The 21,598-nt window shown below is 43.3% G+C and overlaps 1 protein-coding gene across 2 annotated transcripts in view; it reads right to left on the bottom strand.

The window, feature by feature from the left end:
• The window catches only part of CLCN1 (chloride voltage-gated channel 1), a 102,678-nt gene that overhangs the window by 10,688 nt on the left and 70,392 nt on the right, over positions 1-21,598 (bottom strand). For both annotated transcript variants that reach the window (XM_077258088.1, XM_077258086.1), the window contains exons 15-20: positions 17,446-17,659; positions 8,629-8,762; positions 6,023-6,222; positions 3,398-3,470; positions 2,037-2,119; positions 1,640-1,675 (exon numbers count right to left, since the gene is read on the bottom strand). In XM_077258088.1, coding sequence (XP_077114203.1) covers positions 1,640-1,675; positions 2,037-2,119; positions 3,398-3,470; positions 6,023-6,222; positions 8,629-8,762; positions 17,446-17,659 — 740 coding nt within the window. The remainder of the gene's footprint in view (positions 1-1,639; positions 1,676-2,036; positions 2,120-3,397; positions 3,471-6,022; positions 6,223-8,628; positions 8,763-17,445; positions 17,660-21,598) is intronic.

Here is a 21,598-nt window from a genome sequence, read left to right as displayed (position 1 = left end):
GGTTATACATATACAATGGTCAGATATGCAAATACAGATAGTGGTAGGACAAAAGATATAAGCAGACGGATCATGTCAATTACCGGGTGATGTTCGATCATGTGTGCGCTTGGCCACAGGAGGCACAGGTTGCCAGATAGCTCTTAGGTCCTTCACAGCTCTTTACAGGACGCGTCCCTCACTGTCGAATTGGACTTACTTACACTAGCCTTTATCCCCTTTGGGTCACTCCCCTTCTGCCTTTTGGACTGAACCTAAATCCCCTCTCCTTGCCTTGGCAGCTAAAAATTCCACAACCTAAGATGGGTCATAATTCCTTAATACACGGTCCTAGAGGAGCGGTTTTGGCACCATCAGATCCGGCCGGGCCCCTGCTACGCATTAAAACTAAACACAGCTTTGATATCTGTTTTCTACTAGCTGTTATATGTATTTCCATATCCCTGGATGCTAGAACAGATCGAGACCCAGGTGGGCGTTCGCTATGTTCTGAGAATCTCAGAAATATGCACGATGTAAGGATGTATAGTATTTTCATAACTCCTTATGGAATTATCTTTCTAGAAGGTGTCTGCAGCTTCAGAAGGACTCTATTGCAAACAAGCCTTTGTCCTGCTCTGACCTGGTCAAGGTGTGAGAGTTGTCACTTACAGCCTTTGAGGCTTGACCCCTCTGCTGAGCTAGGTGCCAGCTGTCTGGTACAGCTGCACGCTAGAGATGATTTTATCATCCCATGCCAGATAGGATACAAATGACTGACATGAAATTACATCTCCAATATTCTTCACACTCACTAATTAATTCTATGTTCAAGGGGTAAACCATAGCCACACACCTGTAGAGTGCCGCTTATTGTACTCAAATACCTGACCCATCATACTCCTTGCTCCGCTACTCTTCATCTAGAAGTTCTCATTCCCCAGTCCTTACCCCTCTTCAGTTCATTGCCCATTGCCTTTCTTAAAGGGGACCTGTCACAAGGTGAAAAGTGGCTAGTGTCTCCTATTTTATTCTCGCTGGTCCCTTAAGTATTTTTTTTTCCAATCGTCCATAGAGTTTCAGAGATATTTGCCTTTTTTAATGTTTTTTACCAAGGTGGCGTAGCTCACAGGATCCTCCTGGGTGTGTCTCTAGGCTGCTCTGCATAAATCACCCTGTGTGACACACCTTTTTGGTAAAATAAAATCAGCACTAAATAAAAAGGCCGGTATCTCTGGAACCGTTTGACAGATTTAACTACAACAAAAAGCAGAAAACTCAGAGGAACAGTGGGAGTAAAATAAGAGCCCAAGCTGTCACTTTTCACCTGGTGAGAGATCCTCTATATTCTGCCTGATGTTCATGAGCAAGAGTATTGATCAAAAGGACATTACATGATATTACAACTCCTTTCTTTTTGGAGAAGACTTTGGTTTAGCTAATTGGTCATATGGCAAATAGTCCTGAAAAGAGAAGTGTCAGACTTTGACTTAAAGGGTAACAACCTCCACTATGTGGCAGCTTCTTCCCTACTGGAGGGGAGCTAATCTGCATACCTTTGGTCCCCAGAGAGCATTGCCTGACTTATGAGACCGGCTAGTGGTCTCCTCAAGCATAAAGTCTATCCGGCCCATGATCTATGTCTTTATGTGGCACTCACCTCTTCTGGTGTCATTGGGTCTTCAAGATCAGTTTCCTGCAGAGAGAAAAGAAGATGAAACTTTGAGACTTGTCCTCGCGTGACCGGTCTTGTCTTCACCAAGGATTCCAGCTCCTCTGCTCCAATGAAAAATCTGCATTCTGGGCTCCCATCTTTATGGGGTAGAGTAGAGGGCCCCCTAAGACCAAGAGCCTGTGTAATCCTCAGTGCATGATTTTATGTCGAGGTTCTTCATTAAGTAAAGTATCAGTAGATGTCCATTATTGCTACATGAGATGGAGCATTTGTAAATTTGGGAAATGCATGTGAAAATTTGGAATTTTAGAACATCTTCGTATATAACGAGCGGGTCACAATCCGCTGTCATGTCATTCCCACCCAAAATTGCCCTACTGACCTGTGGAGGGTTTTCAGGATGATCCTTCTTGGATCTACAGAAGATTCTCGCTAGTGAAGTGCGGAATCTCCGGCAGCAACTTTCTGGAAAGAAAAAATAGAATTTTTCAAAATCTGAAACATTTTTAAAAAAGGCCTTCAAAAGGAAGGAGAAGTATGGATTTTACTAAATTGGTTGTTTGGGGCAATGGGTGACACGATGTTGGAGCAAATGATCAATTTCTTGTTACTTGGAGATTAACGAATTATTGACCTTTTATAGACATAAGAACAACTGAATCATTTTACCACCCGGCAGGAGGATCTTTTCTTAGATCTCTGCATTCTGCTGTTCATCTGTTATTTCTTCTGGCGATTTATAAATAAATTGACAAGTGGGTGTTGCTAGTAGGGGGCGTGTTCCAATACACCCTGGCAGTGTCCAATCAGTACTAACCATGTAGAGACAAACCTCTTGAACAAAGGGAATGGTGACACCCAGTTGTTTATTTATTTCAGACATTTCCATGAGGAATGAGAGAGAAACAACACAATTTACAGTTTTTAAATTAATTATTTTATGGGAAATACAAGTATGAAATGAAATCAACAAGTCAGAAGTGGCGACCGGCTTTATTTAAAGTCTACTTCAAACTTTGACACTTATGAAGAGGATATGGAACCATTCTTTTTGGATGAAGGATCACGGCGGAGGTCGTCTTCTCTCTTTTCTTTGCTTTGGTAATCATGGACCCGTAACTATTAAATGTCTAAGTTGGAAATACCCCTTTAACATAGAACTCAGGCAGACTCACTCATTGGAATATTAAATTAAGTGTTAAAGGGGGTGTCCAGGAATTAGATAGTAAGGGTCATCAATATCAGATTTGTGGGGGGTCCGGCACCCAGCACCCCCGACCAATCAGCTTTTTTCAACATGTAATTAAGTAACTGCCTGTAAACCTAGTAACGAGCCAGATGGAGAATCTCCATCAGGCTCTTTACCATTTCCAAGACACTGAACAAGCAGCACCATCAACTTATTCTTTTCTCATAATCATGAATAGTCTTTTGTTGGTATCTTCCCTTTGGTAGCTTTTATCTGGCCAAAGTCATAATAGGGTCCGATGTAAGTCTACCCACCCCACGGCAATCGAAGATCTCACCACCTCCGAGCACCAACTACAAGTCCTAAAGCGGTGTCTTCACCTGACCATGCATCACCTGACCATGCATCTAGTTGTCCAGCCCCTTAACAATTGACCTCAATGGACAAGACCATGACCCCATGGGAATTATTGGAATCCACCATAATCCATTATTTACAAAAAGAGGACAGAGAACAAGAGAGGGACCCCCCAATGTGGAGGTGCGGGGTGTTACCTGGCTCTGCTGGAGTTGTGGGCACCTCTCCAGAACTATTTGGAGCGATGGGGCCGTTGCACTCCTCGATGGGCTGTAAGGAATAACAGACACAGAGGGTGTGAATACTTTCTCCCGCTCCACCAGCCGCCCCCCCCCCCAATCTGGATTTTAATCCTGGCACTGATCTGCATTCCCTCTATAACCAGCTGCTGATGGAGACACAGAAGTACACAATGACGATGATGAGATTCGGATCCGGCGCCCTCATCCAGGTCTCGCTGTTTATCGGTCCCTGCAGCTGGAGCCTCTTACACGTTCCCTAATTATCTGTGTGTCCCTATCATCTCTTAAAATGGACCCTTATCCATCAAGGGCTGTCACGTGTCCAGCAATGCAAGCCTTGAAATCTACTTTATAAAGCTGCCATGAAACAATGTAATGCACAGCAAGATCAAAGAGGTTGTCCAAGACTTACACATTGATCAATATCAGCTGGAACTATTGTGGAAGCTCAGCCTAGAGCTCTTTTTTGGATTTTTGGATTTGGACCTTCCATATTGAATTGTGAAAAATCCAAAACCCTAGTTTGTGTTGCTGTTAGTAGATTTCTTTCAGCTACTTTACAACACATCTATCAATTCTGCCTGGAAGTCTACAGGTCCTTCTCAAAAAATTAGCATATAGTGTTAAATTTCATTATTTACCATAATGTAATGATTACAACTAAACTTTCATATATTATAGATTCATTATCCACCAACTGAAATTTGTCAGGTCTTTTATTGTTTTAATACTGATGATTTTGGCCTACAACTCCTGATAACCCAAAAAACCTGTCAATAAATTAGCATATCAAGAAAAGGTTCTCTAAACGACCTATTACCCTAATCTTCTGAATCAACTAATTAACTCTAAACACATGCAAAAGATACCTGAGGCTTTTAAAAACTCCCTGCCTGGTTCATTACTCAAAACCCCCATCATGGGTAAGACTAGCGACCTGACAGATGTCAAGAAGGCCATCATTGACACCCTCAAGCAAGAGGGTAAGACCCAGAAAGAAATTTCTCAACAAATAGGCTGTTCCCAGAGTGCTGTATCAAGGCACCTCAATGGTAAGTCTGTTGGAAGGAAACAATGTGGCAGAAAACGCTGTACAACGAGAAGAGGTGACCGGACCCTGAGGAAGATTGTGGAGAAGGACCGATTCCAGACCTTGGGGAACCTGAGGAAGCAGTGGACTGAGTCTGGTGTGGAAACATCCAGAGCCACCGTGCACAGGCGTGTGCAGGAAATGGGCTACAGGTGCCGCATTCCCCAGGTAAACAGCGGCAGAAGCGCCTGACCTGGGCTACAGAGAAGCAGCACTGGACTGTTGCTAAGTGGTCCCAAGTACTTTTTTCTGATGAAAGCAAATTTTGCATGTCATTCGGAAATCAAGGTGCCAGAGTCTGGAGGAAGACTGGGGAGAAGGAAATGCCAAAATGCCTGAAGTCCAGTGTCAAGTACCCACAGTCAGTGATGGTGTGGGGTGCCATGTCAGCTGCTGGTGTTGGTCCACTGTGTTTCATCAAGGGCAGGGTCAATGCAGCTAGCTATCAGGAGATTTTGGAGCACTTCATGCTTCCATCGGCTGAAATGCTTTATGGAGATGAAGATTTCATTTTTCAGCACGACCTGGCACCTGCTCACAGTGCCAAAACCACTGGTAAATGGTTTACTGACCATGGTATTACTGTGCTCAATTGGCCTGCCAACTCTCCTGACCTGAACCCCATAGAGAATCTGTGGGATATTGTGAAGAGAAAGTTGAGAGACGCAAGACCCAACACTCTGGATGAGCTTAAGGCCGCTATTGAAGCATCCTGGGCCTCCATAACATCTCAGCAGTGTCACAGGCTGATTGCCTCCATGCCACGCCGCATTGAAGCAGTCATTTCTGCCAAAGGATTCCCGACCAAGTATTGAGTGCATAACTGAACATTATTATTTGATGGTTTTTTTGTTTGTTATTAAAAAACACTTTTATTTGATTGGACGGGTGAAATATGCTAATTTATTGAGACAGGTTTTTTGGGTTATCAGGAGTTGTATGCCAAAATCATCAGTATTAAAACAATAAAAGACCTGACAAATTTCAGTTGGTGGATAATGAATCTATAATATATGAAAGTTTAATTGTAATCATTACATTATGGTAAATAATGAAATTTAACACTATATGCTAATTTTTTGAGAAGGACCTGTATAGCAAGAAATGGAAGATGAAGTCAACTTGCTGACCTGAAAGATGAGGCATCAAACCTACATGTTCTTGGTTTATCATTGACCACAAATGTGTCAACAAGTGGAAAAATATCACATGGCCGAGCATCAAAATATTAGTCGGAGATACCCAACATGTACAATGTATCAAGAAGGATCCTCAGTGTCCAAAACGGGAAAGGTCATGACGCTTCATCGAGCTCTTGTCTACAGACTGTTCTCGCTCTACGAACCTTCTTTGGACCTGAGGAACTTTTTGGTCTCGAGGAAAGTTTTAGTTTTATTTTTGACGTTGCTCTTCCTCAATATTATAATGCTCCGATTGAGTGATCGTTTGGTTACCGTAAATCAGTGTTCTTCTTATTCCTTCCTTCTCACCTCTTTCTTCTCCTCCTCCTCGGCACCGGTCTCCTCTTCATCTACATATCGGAAGGAATCTCGATTGCCCTCGGGCCCTGCAGTCCTCTGCCCTTTGTAGGGGGGTGAAGACATGCGGAGTCGTCTCTCCTTACTTAGGACTCTGTCCAGTAAATCTGCAATCTCTGATCTCTCGATCGACCCCAGAAGAACCATAGAATCTGCAAAATGTGAATATAATATAGGTATCTGCACGGAGAGATCTCTGCAACAAGGACTTAGTCCCTAAGGCTGCCCTGCAACAAGGATTTAGTCCCCAAGACTGCCCTGCAATAAGGATTTAGTCCTCAAGGCTGCCCTGCAACAAGGATTTAGTCCCCAAGGCTGCCCTGCAACAAGGATTTAGTCCCCAAGACTGCCCTGCAATAAGGATTTAGTCCTCAAGGCTGCCCTGCAATAAGGATTTAGTCCTCAAGGCTGCCCTGCAACAAGGATTTAGTCCCCAAGACTGCCCTGCAATAAGGATTTAGTCCTCAAGGCTGCCCTGCAACAAGGATTTAGTCCCCAAGGCTGCCCTGCAACAAGTGCTTAGTTCCCAAGGCTGCCCTGCAACAAGGACTTTAGTCCTTAGTCCCCAAGGCTGCCCTGCAACAAGCATTTAGTCATTAGTCCCCAAGACTGCCCTGCAGCAAGGACTTAGTCCCCAAGGCAGCCCTGCATTAGGTGGTATCTGGACGGCACTAACTTCTGCCATATATACCACCACACAACGTAGTGTCCCCTAATTGCTATACAGTGGTGTGACCCCCACACTGATAGCACATTGTACAGTGTATAGAGTCACATGTTTGGGTAAGTACCGCCATGTGGTGCTCAAATAATACCAACACACCGTGACCAAATAGCACCTCCATATTTAATCTTGTAGCAACATATATGATAAGATATACAATTAATATTGAGATATTTGGTGGTCACAAGTGTCCTGAGGTGTCCCCTCCAAGCAGAACCCCCCTGCCAACAAGCTGATATATACCGCAAGTGTTACGGTATATATTCACATGTTCATCTGACTTTTTTGGCTATTTCTCGGCAATTAATTATGAGCTGACCTGTCCACAATTAGAATCAAAATAAGAGCATAATAAGATCGTTCAGCATGAGATAACCTGCTTGTTGATGGTTTCCTAGAGGAAACCCTTTGGCCCCATTCACTAAGACTGATGTTTTGCACTCCAGTTTTCATAGATGGAGCGCTGCATTAAGATGAGATGTGAAGTGACGTAAGGATGAGAAAAGTATCTCATGTGCTAAATTAAAGTCCTAATTGACATTATATATCCTTTAAAAGCAAAATCAGAAAATTAAAGATTAATGTTATTTGAAGAGTAACTAAGCTATTTTTTTGATCAAATTATCAGCGTTCGTAAAGTTACGAATCTTTGTGACATACTGTATTAATTTATTTTGATTCTTTCTCTCTAAAACCAATAAAATCCCCCTACCCCTCTGAAAATGCTGTTTTAACTGCCTAACTAATTATAGAAGCTGCTTTGATCTGCTGCTCTAGCATGAATCAGTGGTCAGACACTATTGTGGGAGGGGAGCGGAGACGAGTGGAGGGGCAGAGACACTTACACCAGCAGTGCACTTGTAAATGTATCTGAGTACAGATTCTTGCTAGAGCAGCAATTCAAAGCAGCTTCTAAAGTGAACTAAGCAGTTAAAACAGCACCTTCAGCGAAGGTGGGGGGTTAGTTTTGGAGAGAAAGAAGCAAAATACAGTAATGGAGTATATCACAAAGATTCATAAGTTGTCAAAGGTTAACAAATAATTTACTTAAAAAAATAAGTTTGGTTACTTTTTAGATTTGATTCATCATTGCATTTTTGTGTCTCGTTTTCTGTGTTTTGTACATTATTTTTTTGTTTGCAGCCAATTCATTATTTTATTTGCACCTTTTTTTAAGTCCAGTTTATGTGCTCGCCGGATTTTTTTTCTCTTTGTGAGCAGAGTTTAGTGATTTCGGGTGTTTTCCGCTGATTTATCAGTCACGACTTTTTGAAAAGTTGCAAAACTTGATGCAGTTTAATTCTATTTCCCCCCTGGCGTATATTTGATTACGCCAGAAAGTTTGGTCGCAATTCTGCAATTTGTTTTTTTTTTTTTGGGTGCCACATTGCAACTTGGTTCAAATTGCACCAAGAACGACATCCGGAATGAGTTTATATGTTCTCCCCATGAAAAAAATCCGCAAATGATGAATTTGAGGTTGTTTTTTTTTTAAATTAATTTTAGCTGATTTTTTTTTTCCATGTTGAAAAAAAGATCGAGAAATCTTGCAGTTTTCACTGAATGCTGAGCCTCCCAGCGGGTTAATACTTCCCAGCAGTTTTGTCATTGTTATCGGCAGCTTTTTCTCTATGAGCTGTATAGGGAGACAGCTGTCAATCAGCGACAGGTTGGCGGTGGGAGCTGCAACTCATGAGTAGGAGGACTCCAAAGCCGCAGCCAAAAAGCAGACATTTTATGAAAAAAAAAAAATGCTAGAAAAAAAAAAAAGTGTAACGCTAAGAGAATGCAGCATATACCCCGTGACAAAACCTCAAGTATTCCGTTGTCTTACCACTGGACTCCACTAGGGGCAGCGTTTTGTGAGAGCAGGTCTTCAGCACATTGAGAAGATCTTTGTAAGTGCAGTGAGAAGACACGTAACGGATTTGGCTCACCATGATGTCCTCCACGAAAATGTTGTATTTACTGCCAGAATTAAAAAAAAAAAATCTATAAATACTTAGAAGAAATTTCAAAAATATAATTTTAATAAACAAAACATAAAATCCCTTTAAGAGTTATTAAAAAAAAAAAGAAGTCACTATCCCCTTAAGACTTTTGCAGGTAGACAAACCTAACGGCAATTTGTCACATGATCACATTATCTGCCAGAAGATCCCCGTGCAGCGTATTTATAGACACAGATAAAATAAATCTTACGAGCGGCCATGGAAGCCCTGGGGAATGATCTAATTATCGTCCACGCGTCCCCACGAGGCGCATCGCAGAATAACTACTTTCTAGCTAAGGCAGCGGCGGGATCTCTGCGTATGTAGTGATGACCTTGCTGGGCAGCAAATGACACATGTGTCCGTTATGGGGGCACAATATGGGGGTAATTTGCTAATTAGCGCACTATGAATGATATGATGGGGGTATTCTGACCTTATGGTGGACTGTCCCACTTATGGGGGTGCTGGGGTCATTATAGGACTGTGCCTGTTATGGGGGTAATGTATTTTCTATGGGGGGTCCTGTTATGGGGCAGCATAGTGATCATTATTTTGGGAGGTATTGAGACTATTATTATGAATGCAAAAAAACTATGTAAAAAAACCTCCAAAAACCTATAATCCTAGTTTATTAATACAAAAAATGGCTTATTTATATATAAAAACTAATGCCTGTAAATTCACACATATTTGGCATCGTGACATCCTTTACGACGAATCCTATAAAATTATATCATCATGTATCCTGCAAGGTGGATACTGTTACAAAATAATACAAGAAAATGCCAGAATTGCTATTTAACAAAAAACACAAAAACACACACATATATATATATATATATATATATATATATATATATATATATATATATATATATATATATGTATATATATATACTAGCTGAAGAGCCCGGCGTTGCCTGGGCATAGTAAATATCTGTGGTTAGTTATAGCACCTCACTTCTCTTATTTTCCCATCACGCCTCTCATTTTCCCCATCACATCTCTCATTTTCCCCCTCACATCTCTCATTTTCCCCCTCACTCCTCTTATTTTCCCCCTCACTCCTCTCATTCCCCCCTAACACTTGTCATTTCGACCTCACATCTGTCATTTTCCGATCACTCCACTATTTTCCCTCACTCCTCTCATTTTGCACTCACACCTTTTCATTTTCACCTCACACCTCTCATTTTCACCTCAGTATATACATGTTTGTCATCTCCCTTATATATAGTATACACCTGTATGTCATCTCCTGTATATAGTATATACATGTATGTCATCTCCCTTGTATATAGTATATACCTGCTGTGTGTCATCTCCCCTGTATATAGTATATACCTGTATGTCATCTCCTCCTATATATAGTATATACCTGTATGTCATCTCCTCCTGTATATACTATATACCTGTAGGTAATCTGGTCCTGTATATAGTATATACCTGTGTGTCATCTCCTCCTGTATATAGTATATACCTGTATGTCATCTCCTCCCGTATGTAGTATGTACCTGTGTGTCATCTCTCCTGTATATAGTATATATCTGTGTGTCATCTCCTCCTGTATATAGTATATACCTGTGTGTCATCTCCCCTGTAAATAGTATATACCTGTATGTCATCTCCCCTGTATATAGTATATACCTGTGTGTCATCTCTCCTGTATATAGTATATATCTGTGTGTCATCTCCTCCTGCATATAGTATATACCTGTGTGTCATCTCCCCTGTAAATAGTATATACCTGTGTGTCATCTCCTCCTGTATATAGTATATATCTGTATGTCATCTCCTCCTGTATTAGACCTCGTTCACACATTATTTGGTCAGTATTTTTACCTCAGTATTTGTAAGCTAAATTGGCAGCCTGATAAATCGCCAGCCAACAGTGAGCCCACCCCCTGGCAGTATATATTAGCTCACACATACACATAATAGACTGGTCATGTGACTGACAGCTGCCAGATTCCTATATGGTACATTTGTTGCTCTTGTAGTTTGTCTGCTTATTAATCAGATTTTTATTTTTGAAGGATAATACCAGACTTGTGTGTGTTTTAGGGCGAGTTTCGTGTGTCAAGTTGTGTGTGTTGAGTTGCGTGTGGCGACATGCATGTAGCGACTTTTGTGAGATGAGTTTTGTGTGGCGACATGTGTGTAGCAACTTTTTGTGTGTCGAGTTGCATGTGACAGGTTAGTGTAGCAAGTTGTGTGCAGCAAGTTTTGCGCATGGCGAGTTTTGCGCGTGGCGAGTTTTATGTGTGGTGCCTTTTGAGTATGTGCAAGTTTTGTGTGAGGCAACTTTTGCATGTGTTGCAACTTTTGTGCATGTGGCAATTTTTCCGCGTGTGCAAGTTTTGCGTGTGGCGAGTTTTCCATGAGGTGAGTTTTGCACGTGTGGCGAGTTTTGCATGTGGAGAGTTTTGCGCGTGGCGAGTTTTGAGCGGCGACTTTTGTGTTTCGACTTTTATGTGGCGAGGTTGGTGTATGTGTGGTGAAATGTGCGCTGAGGGTGGTATATGTGTTCGAGCACGTGGTAGTGTGTGGCGCATTTTGTGTGTGTGTTCATATCCCCGTGTGTGGTGAGTATCCCATGTCGGGGCCCCACCTTAGCAACTGTACAGTATACAGTTAGGTCCATATATATTTGGACACAGACAATATTTTTCTTATTTTGGTTATAGACATTACCACAATGAATTTTAAACAAAACAATTCAGATGCAGTTGAAGTTCAGACTTTCAGCTTTCATTTGAGGGTATCCACATTAAAATTGGATGAAGGGTTTAGAAGTTTCAGCTTCTTAACATGTGCCACCCTGTTTTTAAAGGGACCAAAAGTAATTGGACAGATTCAATAATTTTAAATAAAATGTTCATTTTTAGTACTTGGTTGAAAACCCTTTGTTGGCAATGACTGCCTGAAGTCTTGAACTCATGGACATCACCAGACGCTGTGTTTCCTCCTTTTTGATGCTCTGCCAGGCCTTCACTGCGGTGGTTTTCAGTTGCTGTTTGTTTGTGGCCTTTCTGTCTGAAGTTTAGTCTTTAACAAGTGAAATGCTGCTCAATTGGGTTGAGATCAGGTGACTGACTTGGCCATTCAGGAATATTCCACTTCTTTGCTTTAATAAACTCCTGGGTTGCTTTGGCTTTATGTTTTGGGTCATTGTCCATCTGTAGTATGAAACGACGACCAATCAGTTTTGCTGCATTTGGCTGGATCTGAGCACACAGTATGGCGGCTCTGAAGACCTCAGAATTCATTCCTGTGTCACATCATCAATAAACACTAGTGACCCAGTGCCACGGGCAGCCATGCATGCCCAAGCCATCACACTGCCTCCGCCGGGTTTTACAGATGATGTGGTATGCTTTGGATCATGAGCTGTACCACGCCTTCGCCATACTTTTCTCTTGCCATCATTCTGGTAGAGGTTGATCTTGGTTTCATCTGTCCAAAGAATGTTCTTCCAGAACTGTGCTGGCTTTTTTAGATGTTTTCAGCCTTTTTATTCTTGATGCTTATGAGTGGCTGCACCGTGCAGTGAACCCTCTGTAGTTACTTTCATGCAGTCTTCTCTCTATGGCAGATTTGGATATTGATACGCCGACCTCCTGGAGAGTGTTGTTCACTTGGTTGGCTGTTGTGAAGGGGTTTCTCTTCATCATGGAGATAATTCTGCGATCATCCACCACTGTTGTCTTCCGTGGGCGCCCAGGTCTTTTTGCATTGATGAGTTCACCAGTGCTTTCTTTCTTTCTCAGGATGCACCAAACTGTAGATTTTGCCACTCCTAATATTGTAGCAATTTCTCGGATGGGTTTTTTCTGTTTTCGCAGCTTAAGGATGGCTTGTTTCATCTGCATGGAGAGCTCCTTTGACCGCATGTTTACTTCACAGCAAAACCTTCCAAATGCAGCACCACACCTCAAATCAACTCCAGGCCTTTTATCTGCTTAATTGAGAATGACATAACGAAGGGATTGCCCACACCTGTCCATGAAATAGCCTTGGAGTCAATTGTCCAATTACTTTTGGTCCCTTTAAAAACAGGGTGGCACATGTTAAGGAGCTGAAACTCCTAAACCCTTCATCCGATTTTAATGTGGATACCCTCAAATGAAAGCTGAAAGTCTGAACTTCAACTGCATCTGAACTGTTATGTTTAAAATTCATTGTGGTAATGTCTATAACCAAAATTAGAAAAATGTTTTCTCTGTCCAAATATATATGGACCTAACTGTATACTCTTTGGCGCCATCGCTCTCATTCTTTAAGTCCCCCTTGATCACATCTGGCAGCTGTTAATTTGCCTCCAACACTTTTCCTTTCATTTTTTCCCCATTATGTAGATAGGGGCAAAATTGTTTGGTGAATTGGAAAGCGCAGGGTTAAAATTTCACCTCACAACATAGCCTATGACGCTCTCGGGGTCCAGTAAGTCAAAACACGTGAGCACTGCTACGGTGGTGCACAGGTAGGTTCCCAAACCATATACTTGTGATATATAAAGAACCTGGCACTCAACTTGAATTTAAGGTATTTATTCTGTAGTACGATCAAAAAACGTTTCGGCCTGGTGTGGCCTTCGTCAGTTACGTACAGTAGAATGACTGAGTGTCCACTCAGCCCGGGCATCACTCCGACAGCGGTGGACACCGCGTCAAGACCCGCACACCGTCAGCACTCAGACGTGCTCTCTGCTCGCTACAAAAAGCAGACTTCAGACAAACTATAAGAACCATCAGATCTACTGAGTGGACACTCAGTCATTCTACTGTACGTAACTGACGAAGGCCACACCAGGCCGAAACGTTTTTTGATCGTACTACAGAATAAATACCTTAAATTCAAGTTGGTGCCAGGTTCTTTATATATCACAAGCTCTCGGGGTCCAGACGTGTGACTGTGCAAAATTTTGTGGCTGTAGCTGCGACGGTTCAGATGCCAATCCCGGACATACACACATACACACATTCAGCTTTATATATTAGATATATATATATATATATATATATATATATATATATATATATATATATATATATATATATGTATATACATATACACTAGATGGTAGCCTGATCCTAACGCATCGGGTATTCTAGAATATGTATGTAGTTTATTTATGAAGATTTTAGAATAATACATTGAATACACAGGATTCGGCCGGCCGCAACCAATTAGCGAAGCGTGGTTCAAATCCCGCGCCAATTCGCAGCTGGACTGCGCCTGTCGCTGATTGTTTGCGGCCGGCCATGTAGTAAATAGCACAGCCACGTAGTATATAACACAGCCACGTAGTATATAGCACAGCCCACGGAGTATATATGACTGTTGGGAGTAAGGAGCGGCCATTTTGCCGCCAGACTGTGCCCGTCGCTGATTGGTCGTGGCTGTTTTGCCGCGACCAATCAGCGACTTGGGATTTCCGTGACAGACGGAAGGACAGACAGAAAGACGGAAGTGACCCTTAGACAATTATATAGTAGATATACACTCACCGGCCACTTTATTAGGTACACCATGCTAGTAACGGGTTGGACCCCCTTTTGCCTTCAGAACTGCCTCAATTCTTCGTGGCATAGATTCAACAAGGTGCTGGAAGCATTCCTCAGAGATTTTGGTCCATATTGACATGATGGCATCACACAGTTGCCGCAGATTTGTCGGCTGCACATCCCAAAGATGCTCCATACAAGGCAGGATGGATCCATGCTTTCATGTTGTTTACGCCAAATTCTGACCCTACCATCCGAATGTCGCAGCAGAAATCGAGACTCATCAGACCAAGCAACGTTTTTCCAATCTTCTACTGTCCAATTTCGATGAGCTTGTACAAATTGTAGCCTCAGTTTCCTGTTCTTAGCTGAAAGGAGTGGTACCCGGTGTGGTCTTCTGCTGCTGTAGCCCATCTGCCTCAAAGTTCGACGCACTGTGCGTTCAGAGATGCTCTTAGGCCTACCTTGGTTGTAACGGGTGGTGATTTGAGTCACTGTTGCCTTTCTATCAGCTCGAACCAGTCTGCCCATTCTCCTCTGACCTCTGGCATCAACAAGGCATTTCCGCCCACAGAACTGCCGCTCACTGGATTTTTTTTCTTTTTCGGACCATTCTCTGTAAACCCTAGAGATGGTTGTGCGTGAAAATCCCAGTAGATCAGCAGTTTCTGAAATACTCAGACCAGCCCTTCTGGCACCAACAACCATGCCACGTTCAAAGGCACTCAAATCACCTTTCTTCCCCATACTGATGCTCGGTTTGAACTGCAGGAGATTGTCTTGACCATGTCTACATGCCTAAATGCGCTGAGTTGCCACCATGTGATTGGCTGATTAGAAATTAAGTGTTAACAAGAAGTTGGACAGGTGTACCTAATAAAGTGGCCAGTGAGTGTATATATACTGTATATATATATATATATATAAACAACAGTTTGTTACGCAGAAAACGAGCTCTCACAGAAACATATGAAAATGAAAGGGCTTTTATAATGTGACAAAAAGTTATTTTCTTGTGCAAAAAGTAGTAAAATAGGAAAATACAACCTAAATGTCCTCATCACAACAATTTCAACTCGCAGAATAAAGTTAAAATGACAATTATACCACATGCATAAAATGTAAAAAAAAATATATCATTACAAAATGTCAAGTACACCATATAATGAAATCGGTAAAAAAAACACCATTTATTCCGGATTTATAGTTTTTTTTGTGCTTTTCTTTCGGTCCTGCCTCTTATTATAAAATTAAATAAAAAATGACGAAAATCTAAGGCTGCGTGTCCACGCTCAGGATGGCCGGCGGTATCGCCGCAGCGGCGAAGCCGCTCGGCGCTAAGCCCCGCCCCCTTTCTGGGACGCGATCATGCCGGATGTGTACTGTACACATCCGGGATCATCGCACCCCTCGCCATAGGGCCCTGTGATATTACCTGCGGTGACGCAGCGTCGCCGCAGGTAGCACGGACATGCTGCGATCTGAAAAGACGCGCAGCATGTCCGGAGTCGCAGGGCCGCCGCGTGCGGGTTTCCACGCATAGTGGACACGGGATTTCACAAAATCCCCTCCACTATGCTGGAACATCTGGACGCTGCGTGTTTGACGCTGCAGCGTCAATCACGCAGCGTTTACTTACCGTGGACACTCACCCTTATATGTTGCAAACATCCATGTGTAAAGTGCCATGGAATAAATGGCGCTATAAAAATGAATAATAATAATAATAATAATAACAACATGGTAGCCACAGAAGCACATAATAATTACAGAATACGGCAAAAAAAAAGTGGAAAAATAAAAAACATAAATAAATATAAATATATATATATATATATATATATATATATATATAATTAGTATAATCTTAATCATATTGTCCACAGAATGAGGATGACATCAGTTATATCCATTGTTGAATGTTTTTTTTATTTTGCCTCTCAAAGAATGTAATAAGAAGCGATGAGAAAGTTGTCTGTGCCCTAAAATGGGACCGACGGAAACACAAAAAAGAGGCCATCACATAGTTCTGCTAATGGAAAATTGTACAACTTAGGGTGTGTGTCCACGGTAAGTAAACGCTGCGTGATTGACGCTGCAGCGTCAAACACGCAGCGTCCAGATGTTCCAGCATAGTGGAGGGGATTTTGTGAAATCCCCTGTCCACTATGCGTAGAAACCCGCACGCGGCGGGCCTGCGACTCCGGACATGCTGCGCGTCTTTTCAGATCGCAGCATGTCCGTGCTACCTGCGGCGACGCTGCGTCGACGCAGGTAATATCACAGGGCCCTATGGCGAGGGGGGCGATGATCCCAGATGTGTACAGTACACATCCGGCATGATCGCGTCCCAGAAGGGGGCGTAGCTTAGCGCCGAGAGGCTTCGCCGCTGCGGCGATACCGCCGGCCATCCTGAGCGTGGACACGCAGCCTAACGGCTCTCAGAACTTAGTGACACAAAAACAAATACAAATATTTATTGCACACAAGTAATAAAACAGCAGCCAGAATCGTACTGACCCAAAGGACAAAATTAACCCTTTTTTTGTAGCACGATCAATAATGTAAAGTTGTAAATACAAAAAAATCAGTGTCACAGTTGCTGTTTTTTATACCCCTAAGAATTAATAAAAGTTTGTTATCCAGTTATAAGTACCCCATAATAATGCCACTGTTAAATACAACTCAAAAAACAAACCCTTATAGCCTTACATTGATGGAAAAATATAAAAGTTATTACTCCTGGAACTAAAAAAGTGGAAAAATACGGCTTCTGCTTCAATGGTAAATGGCTATGACTCTCTAGTGTAGTTCGTGTTGTCTGAAAGTTACACAGTGAAGATAATTCTGCCCCTCTGTGTTCATACTTTGTTCCCCACTAGTTTGTGGAAACACCCCAAATAAAACCAGACTACAGTAATCCACAATGGGGACTCATAAACTAATTTGGGACCTCTAGAGCGTGCTCTGTGCAGATGCCGAACAAGCAGGGGGTGCTGGGAGATGTGAAATTAGAAGAATGCAGAATTATGATTTCAGCTCTGGAGTTTATCACAGGATCAGTATTAGACTAGTAATACCTATATACAGAATACATATATACAGGACCCACGTCCCACGCGCTGCATCGTCCCACGCGCTGTGTCCCACCTGACGTGGCATCCGGACAGGTCGGGTAAGTACGGCAGTTTCTTGGTCTGGATTATGGAATCGTAAAGACTGGGCTGCAGATTCTGAGCGACCACATTCGCCATGATGACGGAGATGAGCATAGGGAGGATGTGAGAGATCTGGCCCGTCAGCTCGAAGCAGATGACAGCGGTGGAGACGGTGTGAGTGACAGCTCCGGTGAGTGCAGCCGCCCCTAGGAAACAGCATGAAGACAAGAAGGCGGCGTGTAACAATGTATCACTGACAGTGCGGAATGTATCAATCTGCATGCACATGGCTAACATCCGCCTGCACCGATCCCAGCACACAGGGCGGAGAGCGGAGCTGTCATCATCTGCCGCAGATTTCCAGCTCCTCTCTATTACCGCTGAGCAGGGGCGGGCGCTGACAACTTCCCAGTCTGTAGAGAGGAGAGTGGTTGTCAGTCAGGGTGAGTGTCCACGGTCAGTTAACGCTGCGTGTTTGACGCTGCGCAGAGCTGCAGCGTCAAACACGCAGCGTCCAGATGTTCCAGCATAGTGGAGGGGATTTGATGAAATCCCGTGTCCACTATGCGTGGAAACCCGCATCAGTCTTCCCTGCGACTCCGGACATGCTGCGCGTCTTTTCAGATCGCAGCATGTCCGTACACCTTGCGGGGACGCAGCGTCCCCACAAGGCATATCACAGGGCCCTATGGGAGAGAGCGATGATCCCGGATGTGTACAGTTAACACATCCGGCATGATCGCGTCCCAGAAAGGGGGCGGGGCTTAGCGCCGAGCGGCTTCGCCGCTGCGGCGATACCGCCGGCCATCCTGACCGTGGACACGTACCCTAACAGAATATGAAAGCTTCCATTTCTGATATTCGGTTTGTTGATCTTATCGACATCTAATCTAAATTAAAGGTCTCAGGTGGCGTTCAACTTTAAGGAGGCCACAGTATTCCGCCATTACCGCCACTCTTAAGCTACGTTCACATTTGCGTTGTGCGCCGCAGCGTCGGCGCCGCAACGCACAACGCAAACAAAAACGCAGCAAAACGCATGCACAACGCTGCGTTTTGCGCCGCATGTGTCCTTTTTTTGATTGATTTTGGACGCAGCAAAAATGCAACTTGCTGCGTCCTCTGTGCCCGGACGCGTGCGCCGCAGGGACGCATGCGGCGCAAAACGCAAGTGCGACGCATGTCCATGCGCCCCCATGTTAAATATAGGGGCGCATGACGCATGCGGCGACGCTGCGGCGCCCGACGCTGCGGTGCAGACCGCAAATGTGAACGTAGACTTACAGGGTATGTATCAGAATCTGCGTAAAGTAAATGTCTCCGCGTTTGAACGTCTGCAAACAGCTGCCACCACGGAACAAAGCAGCTTCTATCAACGCCAAACTCCAGAAGTCAGGGGAATCCCAGGAATAATAATACCATGTCTAACTGACTGAAGAATGCAACTCCCCGGGGCCGGACCCTCCGAGCTGACATATTGTGCTGGGCATCAGGGTATTGGCACCAAAATCACCCGCTGAATAATAGAAGATCCAGCTACCCTGACAGTGCTAACATAGGAAAACTGCCCTCACTAGTAAAAGATGGATAGATAGATAGATAGATAGATAGATAATATACAGATACATAGATATATAATAGATAGATAGATAGATAGATAGATAGATAGATAGATAATAGATAGATACATAGATATATAATAGATAGATAGATAATAGATAGATACTAGATAGATAGATAATAGATAGATAGATAGATAAATAATAGACAGATACATAGATATATAATAGATAGATAGATAGATAATAGATAGATACTAGATAGATAGATAGATAGATAATAGATAGATAGATAGATAGATAGATAGATAGATAGATAGATGATAGATAGATAATAGACAGGTACATAGATATATAATAGATAGATAGATGATAGATAGATAGATAGATAGATAGATAATAGATAGATAGATAGATGGATAATAGATAGATAGATAGATAATAGATAGATAGATAATAGATATATAATAGATAGATGGATAATAGATAATTGTTAACCTGTAAAGCGCTGCGGAATATGTTGGCGCTATATAAATAAAGATTATTATTATTATTATTATTATTATAATAGATAGATAGATGATAGATAATAGATAAATAATAGATAGATGATAAATAGATAGATAGATAATACATAGATACTGTGAATATTATACATAGATATGAAATAGATGGAACGATAATAATTACATAATAGACATGGGATCAGGGGCGTAATGATCATGGTCACCCGTGCGGGAAGGGGGCCCGCCAACACCAGTGCTTATGTCAGTTGGATGTGCATCCGAGGACGTACATTTACCTTAGATGCATTGTGGCACAGAGATCTGCCAGGTCCCTGCTCCACAATACACGCTGCCGGCCAATCAGAAGCCTGCAGCTGATCTCATCATGCAGGCAGCACATGGCAGTGACGTCATGCGCTGACCGTCGCTTGCACGCTGAAGTCAGCTGCAGGCCTCTTAGCCAAGATAGGGGACATATATTACTGGGAGGGGTCAGGAAGGAGGATATAGGGGGCGTGGCCTGACTGCTCATGGTGGAGGCTGCTTAATCCAGGAGCTCCTGTTCCCCTGGGCACTAAAGCATCTTTTAAAGCACCCAGGTCAGCTTTATTATTCTCATTTCATCAAGGGAATCACCTCTTCTTCCCTCCTCCTAATGGGGAAACTAAAAAACCTGCATTCTGCGGTTCCTAAGCGGGTTTCAGACTACTTCCCGCCAGGCCGCTCAGACGCGGTGCCTCTCTCCAACATGGCGCCCCCTTCTCCCCGCTCTGTCCGAGCTTCGCGCCGAGACTCCCAAGCACAGGACACAGCCTTGCCTGACCCTGCATCAGATACGCCGGTCACACTCTCCCTGATGAAAGGGCTGCTATCGGAGCTGCGCTCCTCCATCCACGATGATATACAGACCATTGTTACGGAACTTAAAGGAGAAGTGGCAGATCTGGGCAATCGCACAGACCATTTGGAAAGTAAAATGGGCGAACTAGTCCAGTCTCATAACACCCTCTTGGACGAGCATGATCACCTTCAGCTCGCGGTGGAAGCTCTGCAAGCAAAGAACTGTGACCTGGAAGACAGGCACAGGCGGAATAATGTCCGCCTTAGAGGCATTCCGGAACTGATCTCTCCTGAGGAACTGAGACCCTTTCTGCAGGATTTTATGGTGGAAGTACTGCCTGATCTGGATCCCAGAGACCTAAAAATAGACCGAATTCACAGAGTCCAGAAACCCTCTGGCTTCCGTGCGGATCTCCCTCGTGACGTCCTCGCAAGGATTCATTTCTTTGAAGCCAAGGAATCATTTTTAAAAGCTTTAAGGGCAAAGTCCTCCCTCTCTGAGCGTTTCGCAAAGCTGGAGGTTTATCCGGATCTCTCACCAGGCACCCTTGCCATACGCCGCACGTTTAAGCCCTATACAGCATTGCTTCGCGACAAAAACGTGCCATACAGATGGGGTCACCCGACACGCCTTATTATTCGGAGAGACAATTCTACTCATGTCTGCCTTACTCCGGCTCAAGCAGCGCAACTTTTGAAATCTTGGAACTTTCTCACAGCCTCCCCTTCTAAAGCTTCTCACCGCCCGGGAAACGATTCTTCTGACAAATCTGGCTCTAGTGGAAGAAGGATTGATGCAGAGTGGAGGATCGCTTAAGTAATCCCTGGCTGATCTGGTCTATATTCTCTTTATGATTACCTTGCCCAGGGGACCGTCTTCCTGGTCTCCTGTTTAATTCTTGATTTGATTGTCTTTTTTTTTATTTGTTAATTTTCTCTCTCGCTTTCTAGGTTGTAATATTGTTCTCTCCCCCCCCTCCCCCTTCTCTCCCTTTCAACCCCCTCTCTCCCTCTATCTCTCCCTTTCCTGTCTCCCCCCTTCACCGTTCCTCTCCTTAACACCTACACCTGGAAACAATGCCCCGCAGAGCGTTTTTTTTTCGCTCCAAATTGTTTTTGTTTCTCCTTTTCTTTTTTTTACTTAAACTACTTCTTGTAATTAAGTCCGTTAAATGTCTAAGAGAAATGGATCTCCCCTGTCATAGGGCACGAGACCCTGCATTTCTCTGTCCACTTCTGA

This window comes from Ranitomeya variabilis, chromosome 4, assembly GCF_051348905.1.
Source record: "Ranitomeya variabilis isolate aRanVar5 chromosome 4, aRanVar5.hap1, whole genome shotgun sequence".
NCBI lineage: Eukaryota > Metazoa > Chordata > Amphibia > Anura > Dendrobatidae > Ranitomeya > Ranitomeya variabilis.
This window is presented reverse-complemented; position numbering and strand designations above follow the sequence as displayed.